General features: G+C 53.6%; 2 protein-coding genes across 6 annotated transcripts in view; one reads left to right on the top strand and one right to left on the bottom strand.

The window, feature by feature from the left end:
* Positions 1-6695, top strand: part of WDR20 (WD repeat domain 20) — a 94259-nt gene extending 87564 nt beyond the window's left edge. For all 4 annotated transcript variants that reach the window (XM_011951446.1, XM_011951442.1, XM_011951444.1 and 1 more), the window contains one exon: positions 5857-6695. In XM_011951446.1, coding sequence (XP_011806836.1) covers positions 5857-5910 — 54 coding nt within the window. In that variant the 3' untranslated portion in view covers positions 5911-6695. The remainder of the gene's footprint in view (positions 1-5856) is intronic.
* Positions 6696-11999: 5304 nt separating this feature from the next.
* The window catches only part of MOK (MOK protein kinase), a 76805-nt gene continuing 69290 nt past the window's right edge, over positions 12000-19514 (bottom strand). For both annotated transcript variants that reach the window (XM_011951439.1, XM_011951440.1), the window contains 5 exons: positions 17155-17256; positions 16053-16226; positions 14930-15044; positions 12632-12832; positions 12000-12543 (listed from right to left, as the gene is read on the bottom strand). In XM_011951439.1, the coding sequence (XP_011806829.1) occupies positions 12463-12543; positions 12632-12832; positions 14930-15044; positions 16053-16226; positions 17155-17256 (673 nt within the window). In that variant the 3' untranslated portion in view covers positions 12000-12462. The remainder of the gene's footprint in view (positions 12544-12631; positions 12833-14929; positions 15045-16052; positions 16227-17154; positions 17257-19514) is intronic.

Raw genomic sequence — 19514 nt, 5'->3', positions numbered from 1 at the left:
GGGATCTCTGGAGATGAACAGACCACCTAGAGGCGCTCAGCTCCCCACCACCCCTTCCAGGGTCGGTGGCCTCCAAAACCAGCCTCCCCTTTCAGGTGGGGGGGGCAGCATGAGCAAAATCCTCCTTGAAGTTACTCAAGCTAGAAAGGCTTTAGGGAGACTAAGTGGGGTCCCTTTTTCCTGCCCCACACAGCAGAGAGGATTGCAGGGCCAAGTGGGTCCCCGGAGCGGGAGGACCTCCAGTGACAGCCGGGCCCGTGCCGGTCTCCGTCAGTGAACGGGATCGCGATGAAGGCCCCCTGACTTGCACACGTTCTCTCTGATGCTTTTCTTCCACCTTCAGATCACAGCGGAGCCCTTAAATGGTTGTGTCCCTCATTTGCATGGTCTTTCCCCAGATGTCTGAAGAGCACAATCCTTTTCTCTGGGCGGCTTTTCTCGTTAGAGGCCAGGTTGAGTGGCATCTGGGGGAAGTGTGGCCCCTCACTGTGACCTGTCGGTGGACAGGTTAAAGCTGGCAGAGGTACGTGGTCCACTGCCCAGCTACAACTGAGGTCCCAGGCCAGACTGCACGGCAAGTCTGGGGCAGAGATGGGTCCCGGCGTCCCTGGGCTGTGCCAAGGGTCCCCAGCTCTGTGGCTCACGTGCCGCTTGTGTGATCTGGAGACTGGCTTCGCATGCCGTGAATACACCATGGCTGCTTTCTCCAGGTTTGCTTTGGTTCCTTTCTGTCGCGGTCTGTGTAATGAGAACGGTGGGAGTCTTGCAGGTGAGCAGTTAAGGAGTGTGTTCCGAGCTGGAAGTCTAGTTCTGAGAGCAGGCTAGCCTGGCCATAGTTCTCATCGTTCCTGCACCGTCTCTAAAAAGGTATTGCTTTGCAAATAACATTTAACTTGTGTTCTCCCCAGGAGCACCTGCCACAGAGGCCAGCATTGGAGCCCCAGGGGCTACGTGCAGGGCCAAGGCTGGTCTTCTCCCTCTGGGAGATCAGTGGAGGTGGCCTCCACAGCACCCCGGCCAGCTGGCACCAAGCTCCCGGATGTTGTGGCTGTGTAGAAGCAGGTTCTGTCTTGTGGCACTTTGTCCACAGTCTCAGGAGCGAAGTGCTGGCCTGCCTGCCTGCCTGCCTGCAGTAAAACAGGTCCCAGGGCCTGTCTGCGTGTCACTTTTGTTTGGGTTGGAAAGGGTGACCTTGGGAGTTGAATGACCAGAGAGGGTTTTGAACAGTCCCAGGTGGATGAGGGATGAGCTGGCGCCCAGCCCACACACTCATCCACATCCCACATTTGTCTCCTTGAGGTTCTGTCTTCTCTGACATTCCCAGGCCAGGGGTCCTGGGCGTCGGAAGGGGAAGCTGTCCCAGAACCCAGAGCCAGGAGACCGTCCTGGGCCTGACAGAGCTTCAGGACATGTCCTTTCTCCGATGTGGCCTGTGGCCCTCACAGTCCTGTCTTGCTGTCAGAATCTGCAGTCTGAGCAGCACCTACAGGGGCAGGAACGTGGTCCTGCTGATTGTAAATTGTTTTGAACCAAAATATTTTTCCTATATATTCTGGTGCGACAAGGCATAATTCTCTTAACTCAGTATTATAAATTAGAATGAAACTCAAACCAACAGCTGGAGTATTTTTTATCACTTAATTTTGAACTGAAATCTCCAGCAGGAATAAAACAGTGAGTGACTCTGCGGAGAGCCGAGCAGCTGACTAAGTATTAGAGCCAAGGCTTGCCCCGTTCCTCTCACAGCGTGGGGGCTGATGGGACGCCGTGCAGATTCTCCCTGGGGAACTCCTTTGCCTGATGGCAACTGGTAAAGCCTGGAGCTGCCAGCTGTCCTGCTTCCAGTGCACAGACAGACCAGCGGCTCCTGCACGCTGCCGAGGACAGGTGAAGCATGCGTGGGCTCCCCTTGCCAGGTTCTCCATTGGCCAGGCCGGGCCTTGCCCCTCTTCTCCCATGAAAAGGAAGCAGAGAAGGACAGGGTCAAACCACACTCCCTCCTGAAGAGCAGGCAGACTGGGGCAGCAGGGTCCCTGTCACTGGGAGTTTGACATGGATGAACATTCAGGCAGTGGATCCCCCACACTTAAAAACACGCCTCCCACTGTGCTCTCGAGGGAAGCTGCAGCCTGGATCCTTCCACGGGGGCCTAGGTGTCTTTTTCTCGTCTTCCCCTTCTACCACCTGATAACCTTTAGACTAAATCACAGACTGATAGAAACAAGGTGACTTTTGTTCACTGAATTTTCTTCTGAATGGTATTTCTTCCTCTGGTGCCTCCAGTGTTCGTCACGGCAAAGGGAGTCCATCTCCAGCAAGTGATGGGTGCAAGATGAAGGGTTCAGTGAGTCGCACAAGTCCTCACCTGCCTGCAGGGTGCCAAGGCCCCTTCTCTGCCTCCCGGAGGGCTCACTGTGTCACACCCCCTGCTTCTGGGCATGCGTGGCACTGATGCTGACCCAGGGCTGCAGCAGGCCCAGTGCACTCCAGGGCTTGTGCCTGCAGGACTATCTCCTGGGGCTTGCTGGGTTCACTGCTGGAGAACTGGAGGCTGGACCCATTGGGTCTTTGCTTCGCCTTCCTGTTAACTCCTCTTGGAGACCGCCGCTCTCCCCTTTGCTCTGATAGGCGGGCTCCAGGGAGTCCCTGGTCAAGCACCCTGGGGTCCTCTTGGGTGTTTCACCGGTGGCCAACCTGCTTCCTCAGTGCTCCAGCGCAGGGACCCAGAGTTTTGATCATGGGCACATTCTCTGCATGGTGATCCATTCTAAAACAATTGTTAACCAGGGTTGACAGCAAAAGGGCTAAGCCCTGCTATTGGGAACCCCCAGTTCCCTGTTATGCCAGTATGGACTACAGAAGGCGAGCGGAGGGCGGTTGATTCAAGATGTCTCTGGAAGGTGGGCCCAGTGGAGACTGGGACAGTGGAGGGCATGAGGGTGGTTCTAGTTGGCTCCCAGCTGCCACCACAACTGGCATCAAGGCGTTAGCCAGCAGAAACTGGAGAATGAGTGTACATTTGTTTTGTGCTAATGGGAGAATAGGAAGCTACCTGCAACCCTCAGGTTGGGTCTCTTTCTAGGGGCAGGGCTTTGTAGGGACCAGCTGGTGGAAGCAGCGTGTCCCTTGACATCAGGCTCTGGCAGCCTGGTGGCTGCACCACCTCTGCGTCTCAGCATCCGCCCGCCCTTGGGAGGGATGAAAAGCAGCCTCGCTGCTCCAGGGCCTCACGCTCAGTGAGAGGAAGTCTAAGGAAGGGCGCTGTCCCTCATGGCCGTCACGAGCCACCTGCAGCCGCTGAGTATGTAAACCGGGGCCAGTCCAACCTGAAATGTGCCGTAACGTGTCAACCACACAGCACACCTCTTAGGCTTCTTACCAAAAAAGTCATTAATAATTTTTGTATTGCTGAATGTGTTATGAAACATCCTGAGTTAAAGAAAATATTAAAATTGGCCGGGCGCGGTGGCTCACGCCTGTAATCCCAGCACTTTGGGAGGCCGAGGCAGGTGGATCACGAGGTCAGGAGATCGAGACCATCCTGGCTAACACAGTGAAACCCCGTCTCTACTAAAAATACAAAAAATTAGCTGGGCGTGGTGGCGGGCGCCTGTAGTCCCAGCTACTCGGGAGGCTGAGGCAGGAGAATTGCTTGAAGCCAGGAGGTGGGGCTTGCAGCGAGCCAAGATCGTGCCATTGCACTCCAGCCTGGGCGACAGAGCAAGACTCCCCCCAAAAAGAGAAAATATTAAAATAAATGTCACTTGTTTTTATTTTCATTTTTTGAGACAGGTCTTGCTCAGTGCTCCAGGCTGGAGTGCAGTGGATCGTAGCTCATTGCAACCTGCATCTCCTGGGCTCAAGCCATCTCCTGCCTCAGCCTCCCGAGTAGCTGAGATGATAGGCGTGCACCACTACACCCGGCTAATTTTTGTATTTTTAGTAGAATACAAAAATTACACCATGTTAGTAGATTACACCATTTTAGTAGAATGCAAAAAATACACCATGTTAGCCAGGCTGGTCTCAAATTCCTGGGCTTAAGTGATCCCCCCACCTCAGCCTCCCACAGGGCTGGCTGTCACTTGTTTTTAAGTCGTTGAATGTGCTCCTGGGAAGCTAAACTTAACACAGGATTGGTTCACAGGACCCCACCTTCCTGTGCGTACGGCTGCCTCATACCTGGAGCAGCACTTGCCTCCACCTTGCGCTCTGTGAAAGGGGAGGGAGACTGGCTGCCAGATGAGGTGGCCCCTCTCCGTCTGTCCCCAGGCTGGGTCACCACCACTTTCTCCCTCTGCCAGGAGTAGATAACTTTTCTGTGGCTGGGGGGAAGGGAGGTGCCTCTTGGTTCAGGAGATTTGTCACCTTCTGGACCCCACATAGCTTGTGGAAAGCACTTTCTTACGGTGCACGTGGTGATGAAGGCAGAGCGCCCTGTGTCAGAGGCTTCCTTCGTCCAGACTGTCCGTGGCAGAAGTGCGGTCAGGCACCTGCTGCCCAGCTCACCTCCACAGCCTTGATGGGTTTGAGCCAGAAGTATGGGGCATTTGCAGGGTCCTCCACAAGTACAAACAGGGTTCTGTCCCTTTTCAGGGGTCCCAGAGGAAAATTGCTCCTATAGACTCTGAGCAGGGGCAGCTGCCACATTCCGTTCGCTTCCTGAGCTTGTCTAGGTGAACAGATTTCAGGTGGAAGGTAAGAAACGGGATGAAATGACTTCAGCGGGACAGCTTGCTTCCCGGCTTCCTGCAGCAGGGTGTGGGCGAGGCTGAAGGGCAGTTTCAGATTGTCACCTTCGTTTGTGTCCACACAAGTCCAATGTGTGAGAAGGTAGCAATGTTTGCTTGAGTTAAAGGCTTGTCATTTGTAAACAGTACTCATCAGCCGAAGCCTTCTTCCATGCCAGTTTAGGCTGAGTTGCATTCCCAGAGCTGAAAATGTGCACCTTTGGGGCTGCACTGTCGCCATCTTAATGTTCTTCATAAACGAACGCCACACCTTGATGTGATTTAACTGCTGCCCAATAGTAAATGCAAAGAAATGGAAGTACACTTTGCTCTGTGGGAAGTTAAACCCTCTTAGGTTTACCTAAGCTCACGCCTGTCTTGCTAAATCTGGGTGAGATTCCCCCTCCCCAGTGAGCCTCTCAGCAGGAGTTGCCCCGAAGAGCCAGAAGCACCCCCCCATTCTTCCAGCTGGCCCTGGTGGGTTGGCCCCCACATGCGTTCTCCACACCCAGCCGCAGCCTCATGGCAAGACTCCTTTGTTCTGGGGCTCCCCCCACCTCGGCCTGGGCCCTCCTGTCTCTACCTGTGGGGCCTACACATGTGGACAGCTGCAGCCAGGGGGTGCCATGGTCGCACCACCCAACAAAGCAAGAACCCCCCCAGCAGAGAATGCCCTTTCAAAGGTGTCCCTGAACTCTGCTTGGAGGCAGCCCCTGGCTCTGGGGACTGGGTGTGCGGTCCAGAACTGCGGGGCCCTGGGCTCGACCCTGGCTGAAGGCGCTGAACACCTCCCACGAGGCACCTGTTCCTTTGGGTCAGTGAAACTCTGAAGAACCTGTCCTCAGGTGCCGAGAATCTCCCCGGGGGCAAGGCCAGCCCTGCCCGCCCTTCTCTTGGACAGTGTTGAGACCACAGTATTGCACCCAGCAGGGTTCCAATTCTCTAGGAATCGAACGCAGCGATCTGGATAGGAGTTAAATAGATGAAGTGGAGGGTTTGCTCCCACACTGGCCTCCACACCAACAGCACCAGTTTTGACCACATGGAGCTGCTGGCAGAGGGCGAGCATGGTGGCTGTCGTCCGTCCGGTGTTTTGCTGGATTAATGTAGACTGCTTTGTTTGCAGGGCTCATTGTCATCCCCAAGCCAGGCCAGTTCTCCAGGTGGAACTGTAGTGTAGCGACCCCACTGCTGCGCACACAGCCTCCCGGGACTTGGACTCGAGGGAGTGACGAGGAGGAGCCCCCAGCTGCGCGTGAGCCGTGCCAGCCGGCAGACCTCAGGCGGTGGACGTCGACGAGGGCCGTGTGGACGGCGACCGGCTCACTCTGCAGCACCGTGCTCCCACTGCTCACCCGAAGAAATTGTTTCCATTTTAAATCGGTCTTTTGGGGCTGCAGTAAAAAATAAGAAATTGAGTTTTCTTACTTTTTACTCTAAAATTCAATGTAATTAAATCTCATATATATATAATATATACATATATACATAGTGTAAAATAGAATGTTTCTTGGACAAGAAATCCCCTGAAATTCAACTGTTATAAATAGTGCTTTCCTGTTTTTGCACTGATTTTTCTATACCTTAGGTGGTCAGAAGACAACCTTGAATGCACTCATACAGAAAATTGTTACTTTCTGACTTAATGTAATTCAGGAAGGCAGATGCTGCAATCACAGATCTAAAAAAATTGTTTGCACTTAAAAATAGTTGAATGCTGGTGGAAAGTTACTTTGCAGATGGGTATAAAGGACTCATGGCCCTCTGAGGTGCGGTGTGAAGATGCCCTTTTTACCTGTTGATGTTTATTTTAATACTGTTATTTTCCAATGCAATCAACTGTATTATATGTATAAATAATGTAATTCTGCAATTGGGGAAAATAGTTACCTCACTAGTAATTTTCATTTAAGAGTGGTATTTCTAATTCACAAAAAAATTAATATTAAAACTATCTTGAATATACCGCTTGTTTATCTTCTGTTAAATGGGCTTAGTCTTTCCTGTACATTTTGGTTGAACTGGTTGGTATGGAATTGTTTTGTCTTTTTCGCCCCGTGTTACTGGAAGCCCCGTCAGTCACACTTGAGACGGGATGTTCAAGAACACGGCTCAGGAGGGCTTGGGCTCCGTGGCCGCCTCGCAGCTCACCTGTCTGTGGCCACTGTGGGCAGCTGCACGTGTGCACAGGGTTTCAGGAGCGGGTTTCCTTACAGCTTCGAGTCCTTCTTTTGTTGTTGAAAGCCTGTGACCACACGTAACAGTTTCTACAGTGAGTATGAACGTGGGACACAAACTAGCTAATCAAACTGTTTACCTGATTTTGTTTTTTTTTAAGAGACAGAGTCTTACTGTTACCTAGGCTAGAGTGCAGTGGTGCAATCTCAACTCACTGCAAGCCCCGCCTCCTGGGTTCATGACATTCTCCTGCCTCAGCCTCCCGAGTATCTGGGACTATGGGCACCTGCCATCACGCCCAGCTAATTTTTTGTATTTTCAGTAGAGACGGGGTTTCACCATATTATCCAGGATAGTCTCGATCTCCTGACCTCATGATCCGCCCGCCTCAGCCTCTCAAAGTGCGGGGATTACAGGTGTGAGCCACCGTGCCCGGCCTTACCTGAGATTTTTCTTACTTGGTTGAACCAGCTCATGAGCATCTACGAGCCTAGGGCATCCCACACCTGCTCAACGAGTTACTAGAATTGCAACAGAATGTGCAGCTACCAAGCAGAAGAATGTTTATTTTTTTAAAAAATCATATACAACTGGATCCTTTGAAAGCTTTATCTTGTGAGACTTTAAACCATGAAGTGTCTGAAACCTATTTCTGTAATTGATCACATTAAATTGGGGGCATGTCTTTAATTTCGGGCTTTTGAGGGGAGGTATGCTACATTTGCACCATTTGTATGAATGCAGCCACAGAAAACTTCACATCAGCTAAGCCCTTGGTTTAGTTTTCTTCAGAGGAGAGATTAGTTACAGCTTGAGTTCTCAGCCTGCCCCACTCAGAGGCCCCAGCAGGGCCTCTGGATCATGGGGCCATGAACTATGGTGTGAATCTTCTAGAAAGAGAAATACAAGACACTGAGACTTGCTGTTCTAAATGAAAGAATCAGAATGGATAAATTAGACACATGCAGAGTGACCTCTGTATTAAAATAGCACATTTTAGGTACTTTGGTATTTCTGTCATCTTAAAGTACTGATTGCTAGGTGCTGTCAGTTACACAGGAAGCCAAACCCAGGAGGGTCCAAGACAGCTACAGTGAACCGCGGGTGTTTCTGGAAGTCAGAAGGAACTACTTTTGAAAATAAGTCTAAAATTATTTTCTGTTTTAAGACAGAATCTCACCTATCATCCAGGCTGGAAAGAAGTGGTGCGATCATAGCTCATTGCAGCCCCAGCCTCCTGGGTTCAAGTGATCCTCCCACCTCAGCCTCCCGAGTAGCTGGGATCACGCATGTGTGCCACCACACCTGGGTGATTTTTTGGTATTTTGTAGAGATGGGGTCTCCTTATGTTGCCTAGGCTGGTCTCAAACTCCTGGGCTCAAGCGATCCTCCTGCCTCAGCCTCCCAAGATGCTAGGATTATAGGTATGAGCCACCGCACCTGGCCAAGTCTAGAATTCTTAATCCGGCAATCTTCCTGGTCATCTCCTTATTCTGTTTCCTGCTTGTGGAACGTGGTGGGTGGAAATTTAATACCAGGACAGTAATTATGTCAAGATTTGAGCAGTCTGGTCAGATGCCCCAGCTGTGTCCACAACTTGTGCTGGCCCCGAGATGGTATCGCTCGAGATAGTTAGTCCTGGCTCTGCCTCAGCCCAGTCTGTCACCCTTCGCTGGTTCTGGAGTGCAGTTTGCATTTGGCCATCACAGTACTAACACTGTCAGATATGCCCCAGTTTCCTCTAGATGCATCTGTGCCAAGAATAAATCCTTATTTTTATGGTGCTATTCCTAAGACTGCTCTGTAGCCAAGTCGGCCAAGATGACTTCCAAAATCTGCCTAACTGTCCCCACCACTGTCACCATGGACTCAAGCATTCAGCAGGCCCTGGGCAGATGGCAGTGAGGCAGCATCAAGGCTGGTCATGCCCTCACTCAGACGCCCTGGAAAGACAAACTTCCCTGGTACGATTTGGGTTTTTCTCACTTGTTGCCTTGCACTTTCTTACACTTCCGGCATTGAAGAATGCACGCTCCTCCAGAGAAAGCCACGAAGAGGTCGGCCATGCCAGGGGTGGGTCTAGCTGGACTCCAGCCGCCTCGTGGCAGGCTGGCTGCACCGCAGGTGTGGGGGCAGCAGAGCAGGAGACGGGAGGTCACGGTCGCACTGCTGCTGCCTGTCACACGAAGGCATGCACATCTGAGTGCCAGACGGAGATGGCTGATGGAGATGGCTGCTTACTGCTTCTCCCCATAAGGCCCGCCCCCACCAGTGTGGGGAGTGGCTGGGCTCCCCTGTGCTTCTGCCTGGTGTCTTTTTTTTTTTTTTGAGATGGAGTCTCGCTCTGTCGCCCGGGCTGGAGTGCAGTGGCCGGTTCTCAGCTCACTGCAAGCTCCGCCTCCCGGGTTTACGCCATTCTCCTGCCTCAGCCTCCCGAGTAGCTGGGACTACAGGCGCCCGCCACCTCGCCCGGCTAGTTTTTTGTATTTTTTAGTAGCGGTGGGGTTTCACCATGTTAGCCAGGATGGTCTTGATCTCCTGACCTCGTGATCCGCCCGTCTCGGCCTCCCAAAGTGCTGGGATTACAGGCTTGAGCCACCGCGCCCGGCCTGGTGTCTTCTTTAAGGTCAGGAGGGTGAGGCGGGTGGACGAGGGTAGGCTCGCACAAGAAGGGCGACAGTGCAGCCGGGCAGCACGCAGGTGCTCAGCAGAGGATTGCGGGATGAACGTGTTTGAATGGGGAGGAAGACGGCTGAGGCCTCATCCTTGCTTCCCTTCTGGGTTCTGTGGGGATAATTCAAGCGCTTCAATTGCGTTGCACAGAAGAATGGAAATAATCCGGCCAGCCAGGGTTCACGAGCTTTCCAGTTTGGGGCGGCAGAGGTGGCAGCAGGGTGAAGTGGCCTCCTACGGGCTGAGCCAGCCTGGCCCTTCTGCCCTCGGCCCTGGCCCCCATCACAGGGCCCAGACAGACACAGGGAACCACACACAGCTAAGGCGGCCTGGGGATCCTGGCGCCCGCTGCCGAGAGCGGGCAGGTGCAAGGGCCAAGTGCGGGGCAGGAAGTCCAAGGGTGGCTGGCAGGATTTCCCTTTTCTCCAAATCTGCAAGAAATCACCACCCTCGGAATCTCCACCCTTGGACTTGGGACGCCGATGTGGGAACCCTGCTGTGCGCCACAGACCCCGTCACTCCTGCATGGAGGGGCCTGTGGAGCTGGGCTCTGGTTCCCTTCTCACCTCCACCCCGGAGGCCCAGCTGCCCCAGGCCCTGGCGTGCCGGGGGCGCTACACTGCTTCAGAGCGTTTATGCCCGAGTCTAACAAAACCAGGAGGGCCTCAAGGGGCGGACCTTGGGATGGTCCTCCTCTTGCCCTAGGGACTTTCTTGCCTTCAGAGAGCCCCCAGCCCTGCTGCCCCCACCACGAGGAGGGTGACAGTCAGAAGTCAGGGCAGCTGATGTCCTGGGCACCAGCATCTGCAGACCACACTTGCTTTCTCAAAAAGGCCTGCAGAAGAACTGTGAAGACTTTCCCTTCATATTTTTAGATGTAAAGGGAATAACACGTTTCCCAAGTACACACACACTTAATCCGTTTACATGCCCGACACTGAAGCCAGGCCCGGGGACAGGGCGTGCCCCTCCTAGCCACCACTCCCCTACCCACAGGTCCCTCTCTTGTGACCTGTGTGTCCCCCCACCACCCCTACCTCCCTAGCCTTCTGTCCCCCAGCCCTCCCTGCTGCTGGGCTCTGCCCACGGCCCTGGTGTCCGACTCCCCTGGGACTCCCAGGCCCTCTGTGGAGGCAGAACGGTGCCACCCCCTGCTCAGACACCACCCCTACAGCAAGGGCAGCCCTGAAGGCTGCACCAGGGTCTCAAATGGGTTTAAAAGGCGCCCAGGGAGAGGCCTGCTCTGAACATTATGGCAAGCGTCACTTCCGGGCTGTAATCTGCCCTTCTTCTTGGGCTCCTTTGACTCCCATGTGGCACAGACCGGGCACCTGTACCTGTGGACTCGCTGCCCCACGCTCCCAGCCTTTTCCTCCTCCTCCAGCCTGCCCTCCCTCCGTGTGGCCCAGAGTCCACTGTCGTGTCAGATGGCCTGGGGCTGGGGCCAGAGCCACTGGAGAGCACATGAAGGAAGGGTGTCACAGATTCGTCTCAGCAGAGGAACAAGGAGGCTTAAAGCCCGGGAAATTTAGCTTTTTTCAAAAATATCTCATAAGTTTGGGAAGATGACAAAAAAAAAGGAGGACCCAATTACTAAGTTACTTTCCAAGATAAACGAGGACTTACTAGGACTTTTCTTGTGCCCAGCAGCCCGGCCAGTGCCACGGTTTCTTTGCAATGCTCCCATCCCATCCCCACGGGGAAGCAGGTTTCTTTTTCTAGGACACAAGGTGCCCAACTTATTGTTGGCACTCGGCAAACAGCTCAAAGCACCCACTGGCAGGCCTGGGGCAGGGCTCCATACTCCCCAGAGACAGGTGGGCACCAGGAGCTAAAATGACAACGTGGTCACCTTGAAGCCTGTGTTCAGAAGAGACCCTTCAGGCCTGCCCTGCGCCCCGTACCACCTTGCCAGGCTGGTCACTGAGGAGCACACAGGGCTCCAAGGACATGCCTGGGTATGCTCCTTCCTGAGTGGTTCTTCAAATGAAAATTAAGCCACACCAGGCCGGGGGCAGTGGCTCATGCCTGTAATCCCAGCACTTTGGGAGGCCGAGGCAGGAGGATCACCTGAAGTCAGGAGTTTGAGACCAGCCTGACCAACACAGAGAAACCCCACCTCTAGTAAAAATACAAAAAATCAGCCGGGCGTGGTGGGGCATGCATGTAATCCCAGCTACTTGGGAGGCTGAGGCAGCAGAATCCCTGAACCCGGGAGGTGGAGGTTGCAGTGAGCCGAGATCGCGCCACTGCACTCCAACCTGGTGAACTAGCGAAACTCTGCCTCAAAAAAAAAAGAGAAAGAAAGAAAATTAAGCCACATCAAAGCCTTCCCAACAAAATCAGTTCCCCTCATGTGCCCACAAAAGCTAAAATAAAGGAATGCCTGGTAAGGACAGATGTTGGACTCGGAGAATATTAAAATGCAATACTGTAACGAGACCTTATTCTTTAATAAAAGTCGGGGTGTGCAGTAGCGTCACTGGTAAGACGTGGTGCGCTCCACGACTGACCAGCAGCGCCAGAAAAGCGCTGGGAGGGGACACGCAGAGCCCACCTTCCAACCACGCCCAACTGATCACAGAAATGCCTGCTTGTTCTGATTCATACACAAAGTTACAAAATATTCCCTGCCCCAAATTCTTAACGAAAATGAAAGAAAACCCTAGAATGTGGTTTTACAAATATATTAGCCCAGAACATCCTGGGCAGCGCACAGGCCGCGGGTGCGGCGGGGCGCAGGGCAGCACCCAGAGCCCCAGCCAGCGCGAAACGGACGCAGGTGCGTCCCCAGCGCTCCGTGGCGTCTCAGCGGCAGATCGCCCAGGCCTGGCCCGATCGGGCCTGGTGTTGCCTCTGGAAGTCGAGACGACTGTGCTGCTCAGTATCTTCCGCCTTTGCGCACTATGGTGGGCAGGCGACACTGCTGCGGGGCAGGCTTAAGGTCCTTCCGCGGATCTGTCTGTCAAAGAAAAATTACAGACAGGAAATTCAGTGGCGGCCTGGGCAGGGGGAGAGCAGTACCGCCGGAGAAGCTGGCTCCGCGCTACCTTCTTGCTCGCAGGGATGCACTTCAAGGGTCTCAGCACCGGCGCTTTTCCATTCGTCCCAGATCCAAGCACCGACTGCAGCGTGGGGCTGGAGTAAGACGACAGTTTGGCCACTCCCGAAAGCTTTAGTTTGGACAGTTCCATGACGTAGGCCGGTCCTTGTCTCTCGGGATGGTCCTCCTCTTGCTTTAGGGACTGTTTCTTGAAACAGAACAGAGGCCAGTTGGACATCAAATGCTTTCCCCTTTATGGAAATTAGGAAAAATGAAAGAGGCTCTTTTGTACTGCTTTTGCCTAATACAATTTCTTGACCATGACATGTGACTGGGACACATTCACCAGGTCCCAGACACCCCAAGGGAGTGGCCGCTCACTAGAGTCCCACGGCGGAGGCCAAACCTTCAGGGGGAACCTGAAGCACGCAGACTGCGAGCTGAGGAGTGCAGGCGGCAAAGGGCTCGCGGGCAGTGGTGCCCACGCCTCCGGCCTCCTCCTCTAGCTCCAAGGTCTCACACTCTGACCTGCCTGCTGCCTGCTTTTGGGGGGCTTGTAAGCTAAGGATGGTTTTACATTTGGGTTTCTTTGTTTTTTGTTTGTTTGTTTTTTGAGACAGGGTGTTGCTCTGTAGCCCAGACTGGAGTTGCAGTGATGCAATCTTGGCTCACTGTAGCCTCAGCTTCCTAGGCTCAGGCGATCCTCCTGCCTCAGCCTCCCAAGTAGCTGGGACTAAAAGCGCGCACCACCACACCCAGCTGATTTTTAAAACAGATGGGGTGGTGGGGAGTAGTCTCACCTAGGTTGCCCAGGCTGGTCTCAAACTCCTGGCCTAAGTGACCCTACTTTGGCCTCCCTAAGCACTGGGTTTACAGGTGTGCGCCACCACACCCACCCGGTTTTTATATTTTTTAATAATTGAAAAAAATGTTTCATGGCATATGAAAATTATGTGAAATTCACATTTTAGCGTCCCCAGTTCTACTGGAACGCAGCTCCCGATGTGGTTCATGTGCTGCCTCTAGCTGCTTTCACACTGCAGCAAAGCGGGGAGTGTAACTAACACCCACGGCCACGGGGCCTAAAATATTTCCTGTCGGGCCCTTAGAGAAAAGCGTGCCGACCTCGGGTGTGACTGAGGGTGGGGACTTGGGTGAATGCCGGCCTGGAGTGACATCAACGGTTTGAAGCAGACCCTCTGTCCAGGAGGGGGCAGAGGCAGAGCAGGGACAGTAGTGAGGCCATCTGAGGTGACTTAGGCAAGGTGAGGAGGATGTAGGAGGCAAGAAGGCGAAGCCCCTGTGAGATGAAGGAAGGGCCCACGGGGGGCAGGGCAGTCGGCGGAGTTGCCTGCCCAGGAGGGAAGGCCATGGGAAGCCACAGGGAAAAGCACATTTGGGGGAAAGATCGGGAGAAGGGGTTTCAGCACATTTGTCTTTTGGACATTCGAGTGGAGCTGTCAAATCGGGGGCCAACACGACACAGGAGCCTGGCTTTCTGGAGAGCAGTCTGACTGCAGCTCTGGGTTCCCAGCTCCCAAGCGGGCAGGGAGCGCTCGGTAAAGGCTGGGAGGAGCGAGTGAGGTAGGGACGACCAAACAGATGAATGATGGAAGGGCACATTGTCCCACGGGGTGCCAGCCCAGAACGGGGAGACTGCTGCAACCCTGCCAGCAGGTGCCACAGGGCTGCACCGGGCTAGGATGCCACACGGTAGGTGGGAAGGTGAAGGCACTGAGGAGCGAAGCTGGCATTTCTCAACCCAAAATGTGCGCAACCTCCACTGATGGCACGAAGTGCTCATCTGGGGCCAGAGACAGCGTGGCCTGCCTAGGACTTGAGACCTGTCACCGGCAGGGTCGGTGACTCGGGCCTAGGGCTTGAGGCCTGTCACCAGCTGGGTGGGTGACTTGGGCCAGCACTGCATCTTCTCCGCGCCTCCCTCCAGGGCCGTTCTGAGGGACGATGTCTCCACAGTGCATTGGCATAGAACCTAGCACCTGCATGTGGTCATCGGGACAGACACAAAAGTTCATGCAAGGGTCCCCTCTCTGGGCCTGCTCACACAGGATATTCGTCATCAATTCTTAGCTACTGGGGCAGAAAGGGCTTGAGCAAACAGAACTGGGGTCCCTGACATCCCAACACACGCAGCCAGCAATTCGCATGCTGTTCAGGCCTCGACTGACAACATGGTCTGCCACAGCCTCCACAGGTGGTGTCCTCCTCAGAGAGACACAGGCCACCTGAGGGCATCCAGTCCCCGCTGAGCTGGGTGGTCTCCAGCTCCGATTTCGCTTAGTACCTGCTTTCTGCCCTCCTTTGAAATCCAGCAGCTGTTACTGAGTGGTTCCGGTGCCACAGGGTGCTCCGGAAAGCAAGCTTTTCTGTGGCTGCCCAGAGCCCGCTTCTCTGTTTTCCTACGGGGAAGGAGAAGAGAACGGAGCAGCTCCACTGAGAGCCCGCAGAGCACACGGCCTGTTGGCTTCTTTGTCTCCAATTTGTCTACTGTGTGAGTTGCCACTAGCTCTTCTTTTCTGCATAAGCTGTAATCAGGGGGCCTTTTTTTTTTTTTGAGACGGAGTCTCACTCTGTCGCCCAGGCTGGAGTGCAGTGGCCGAATCTCAGCTCACTACAAGCTCTGCCTCCCGGGTTTATGCCATTCTCCTGCCTCAACCTCCCGAGTAGCTGGGACTACAGGTGCCCGCCACGTCGCCCGGCTAGTTTTTTGTATTTTTTAGTAGAGACGGGGTTTCACCATGTTAGCCAGGATGGTCTCGATCTCCTGACCTCGTGATCCACCCGTCTCGGCCTCCCAAAGTGCTGGGATTACAGGCTTGAGCCACCGCGCGCGGCCTTTTTTTTCTTTTCTGTCTCAGCCTGGCAGTCTCTGGGCCAGGAACAGAGCTGGCTCCATGAACCAGAGGCACTGCCTACCCAGGGACTCACGGTTTGGGATCAAACTGTCACCTCCACAGTTACGCACACAGGAGTGTCCAGAGGTATGGAATTAGATGACCTCAGGGCAGACAAGTCTTAGACTCACATTCAGCAGGTACTTCCAGTGCCAGGTGACATCCAAAGTGCTCTAACATCTCAGAATGCGTCCTGTTCACACCATTTACAAGGGCTGCACACCAGGCTCCTCTAGAAGGCTTACTACCCACAGCCTCGGCATCAACCACAAAGTGGACAGCCAGCCCCTCTTTCTCCTGCCATGGAGCTGCTAACAGCCTCATTTTGGGAAGGATATGTCAGAACACAGCACGGTGGGGGCCCCAAGAGGCCCTGACCACTCTTCAGGATAGAGAGCGTGATTCCCAAGAACCAGGGACCCTCCAGAGGGCAGGCCCTTGCCCCACTGTGTGCCCATGGGTCTCATTTGCCAGGTCCTGCATCCGCCCCACAGAACCCACGAGAGCGCCTACCTCTGTTCTTGGAAGTAGGGATGCTGCAGGGCCTGGTGGGCGGCGATTCTCTCATCGGGATCATAGGCCACCATTGCGTGCAGGAGGGAGAGGCATTGTGGGGACAAATTGGTTGTCAGTAGAGGTATTCCTGATCCCCTTTTAAAAGGAAAATCAAAATTCATAGCTCTCGACCTGTATTAAAAGCCCAATGATAATAAACGGTCATGCTGTCACTGAGCGCACCGGCGGTCCACTGTCACGACTAAGGGCCCTGCATGGTGCAGGTCTACACAGAATGTGCAGCACCAAGAGGGACCCCTGATGTAAATGATGGGCTCTGTGCAGTGATGTGATATCCGTGATTCATCGACCATAACTAACACACCATCGAGGGGGTGCTGACCACAGGGGAGGCTGTGTGCACGTGGGCACAGGGCTCTATGGAAACCTAAAACTGCTCTTAAAAAAAATCTATTAAAATAGTCTATGGTAAAGGGGGGGATCTGTTATGCTATAAATATAAGAAAACTACCTTTCCTATAAAAGATTAATATTACCTTCCTGCATGAGAAGAATGAAATAAACTTTAACAAAAAAAGAAGAGTCCAAAATTGTTGCCACCTTCTCCCTCCCTGGGATCTGGGGGCTGCTGGGTGCTACTCGCCCCCTCAGCCCACAGGCCCTCCCTGGGGAGTCCCGACAACCCAGCCTCAGCTTCATCAGAATGACCCCTGAGAGTCTGGGAACACCTCTTCCAGGTGTCGGTCCTGCCAGCAGGGCCATGGAGGGCTGCAGAAAGCCCTCACCACCTATGGTCTGTGCTTGGGGAACATTTCCACCCAAAGGCTTCTAAGTCCTGTTTAAATTACTCAGGGAACACAGCCTGACTCCCCGGCCCTCAGAAAGCCTGTGACAAATCTTTCTGTGATGCTCAAGGAAGAGCTCACCTTTGAGACCCGTTAAAGTGATGGGCTCTGTCTGAGCAGCCACTCACTGGCCCTCAAGTGAACTTGGAGCCCTGAGAATGAGGGGTTTGAGGGAGGCACAGGGAGGGGCTTGCCCTGCCGCAGGTCCTGGCAGGGGAGTGAGTCCACGTCCACTCTCAGAGCACAACACTTACTGTTTGAACTTGGTGAGGGTCTTCTGAGCAGGTGTGCCGATGACATCGTGGATTTTTGAGATTTGGTCCAGTTCATTTACTCCAGGGAAGAGGGGCTGCAGACTGGAAGGGCACAAGGGGCACTGTGGTCAGTGTTAGGGACAAACTGCCCCAAAAAAGCCTCTTGGTGCTGCCCACCCCTCCCCCTAATGCTCTGCAACCCTTCTCCGTGCCGCCTACCCTTCCCCCAAGCCTCTTTACGTTTCTAAGCTCTTATCTAGGTGCCACTTCGGAGCCAGCAGACTTCACTCATCAGACCTGCTGCGATAAGCAAACCCCAATTACAAATCATCCGGACCGCATAGGGGGAGGTTGTGGGAAGCATAAACAAACTTTACCTACACCCTCCTGTAAGTTCCTGCTCTTCATCTAGTCGCTACCATAAACATCACAAGGTGATACGTGGCAAAATTAACCAGCAACAACCCTGGGATGTCCATACCAAAGAATTCCCTTAAACTCCCCTCCCCAATATAAACCCCTCATTCGGTAAGCTTGGGGCTGCTTCCTCTGACTGTTAAGGGGGCAGCAGCAGGTTAATAAAAACTTGCTCGCCTGACTTTGGGTCAATTTTTCCTTTCTCTTGGCTGACCTTACTTTCTGGTGCCAAAACCCAGAAAGGGGGATAGACTCTGGCCAGGACTCACTCACTATCAATCTCTCTCTCTCTTTCTCTCTCTCTGCCTCCCTCCCCTATCACCCCTCTCCTGGCCAATCTCCCCTTCCCGGAACCTGCCGAAGACCCAGAGAATCTCCTAGACTCTCCCATTGCTGGTGACTTCATCCACCATCAAAGCCTCTGCCAGGGTGAGTAAAAAGAGACTGTTGCCATTCCCTGGAACTCTTTACCATCCATCTCTCCATTTCCGAAAGACCTTGGCTGGGCCAAGGGCTTCCTCTGCCCTCCGGGCCTCTGGTTCCTCCATTTCAGGGACACCTAACACGGCAGTTACCTCCTCTATTCCGGACAAGTTCCACGGGAAAGGGGACATCATCGGCAGTCTCTTCTTCCTCTGCCCCTCTCCCTTCCATTCACTATGGGAGTCTCTCAGTCTATTCCTCCTAAAACCACCCTCCTTGGGTGCCTCCTACACAATCTCAGTACTCTTGGCCTCCGTTCAGAAATCTGCCCTAAAAGGCTTATCTTTTACTGTAACACCGCGTGGCCTCAATACAAATTAGACCATGGCTCCCAATGGCCTGAAAATGGCACTTTCAATTCCAACATACTCAGAGACTTAGACAACTTTTGCCACCGCTGTGGGAAGTGGTCTGAGATTCCTTATGTTCAGGCTTTCTTTACCGTCCCTAGTTGTCCCTCCCTCCACCAGTCCTGCTGTACTTTCCAAATTCTCCTCGCCTGCTCCAAACCCGACTGGCCTCCTGCTCCCCTCATCTCAATAGCCCCAGCCAACGACTTCTCTCTTCTTTGATCCCGCTGATTTCTCCCCTCCTCGACAACACCCTAATCCTCCACCGGAACAGCATGACCCCCACTGTACACCTCCACTCCGGCTCTCCCTCTCTCCCCCTCTCTCCAGCCACCCCGCCTCCAACTCTGAGTCCTCCCCATCGCCAGCCCGTACTCGTTCTCGAGCCCACCATGCCCAGCAGCCTGGTCCCTTGCTGCTTCTCCAGGAAGTGTCAGGGGCCGAAGGGATCGTCCGTGTCCACATCCCCTTTTCCCTCTCCAATCTCTCCCAAACTGAGAAATGTCTCGGGTCCTTCTCCGATCCCGACACTTATATCAAAGAATTTAAATATCTCACCCAGTCTTATGAACTTACTTGGCATGATCTCTATATTATTTTGTCTTCTACCCTCCTTCCGGAAGAAAAGGAAAGAGTGTGGCTTGCAGCCCAGGCCCATGCCGATGACCTCCATCGGCAAGATCCTACTAGGCCAGTAGGGGCCGCTGCAGTTTCCCTGAGAAGAGCCTACCTGGAATTATCAACCCACAGAATCTGGCCAGGCCTCCTGTAATCATATGATTACCTGCCTCATTGCAGGCCTTAACAAAACTGGCCATAAGGCTGTAAATTTCGAAAAACTCAAAGGAAGCTCCCAAAAGGCCAACGAAAACCCTGCCCAATTCCTTTCTTGCCTTACAGAGACTCCAAAAATATACCCGTGTCGATCCCGCCTCCTGAAAAGTAGTGAACTATTGTTCTTAACACCCATTTTATTTCCCAAACTGCCCCCGACATCTGGTGCAAACTTAAGAAGGCTGAAGGCCGGGCGCGGTGGCTCAAGCCTGTAATCCCAGCACTTTGGGAGGCCGAGACGGGCGGATCACCAGGTCAGGAGATCGAGACCATCCT

This window comes from Colobus angolensis, unplaced genomic scaffold (genome assembly GCF_000951035.1).
Source record: "Colobus angolensis palliatus isolate OR3802 unplaced genomic scaffold, Cang.pa_1.0 Scaffold32, whole genome shotgun sequence".
NCBI lineage: Eukaryota > Metazoa > Chordata > Mammalia > Primates > Cercopithecidae > Colobus > Colobus angolensis.
The sequence above is the reverse complement of the archived record's forward strand: the minus strand, read 5'-3'. Positions and strand labels throughout refer to the sequence as shown.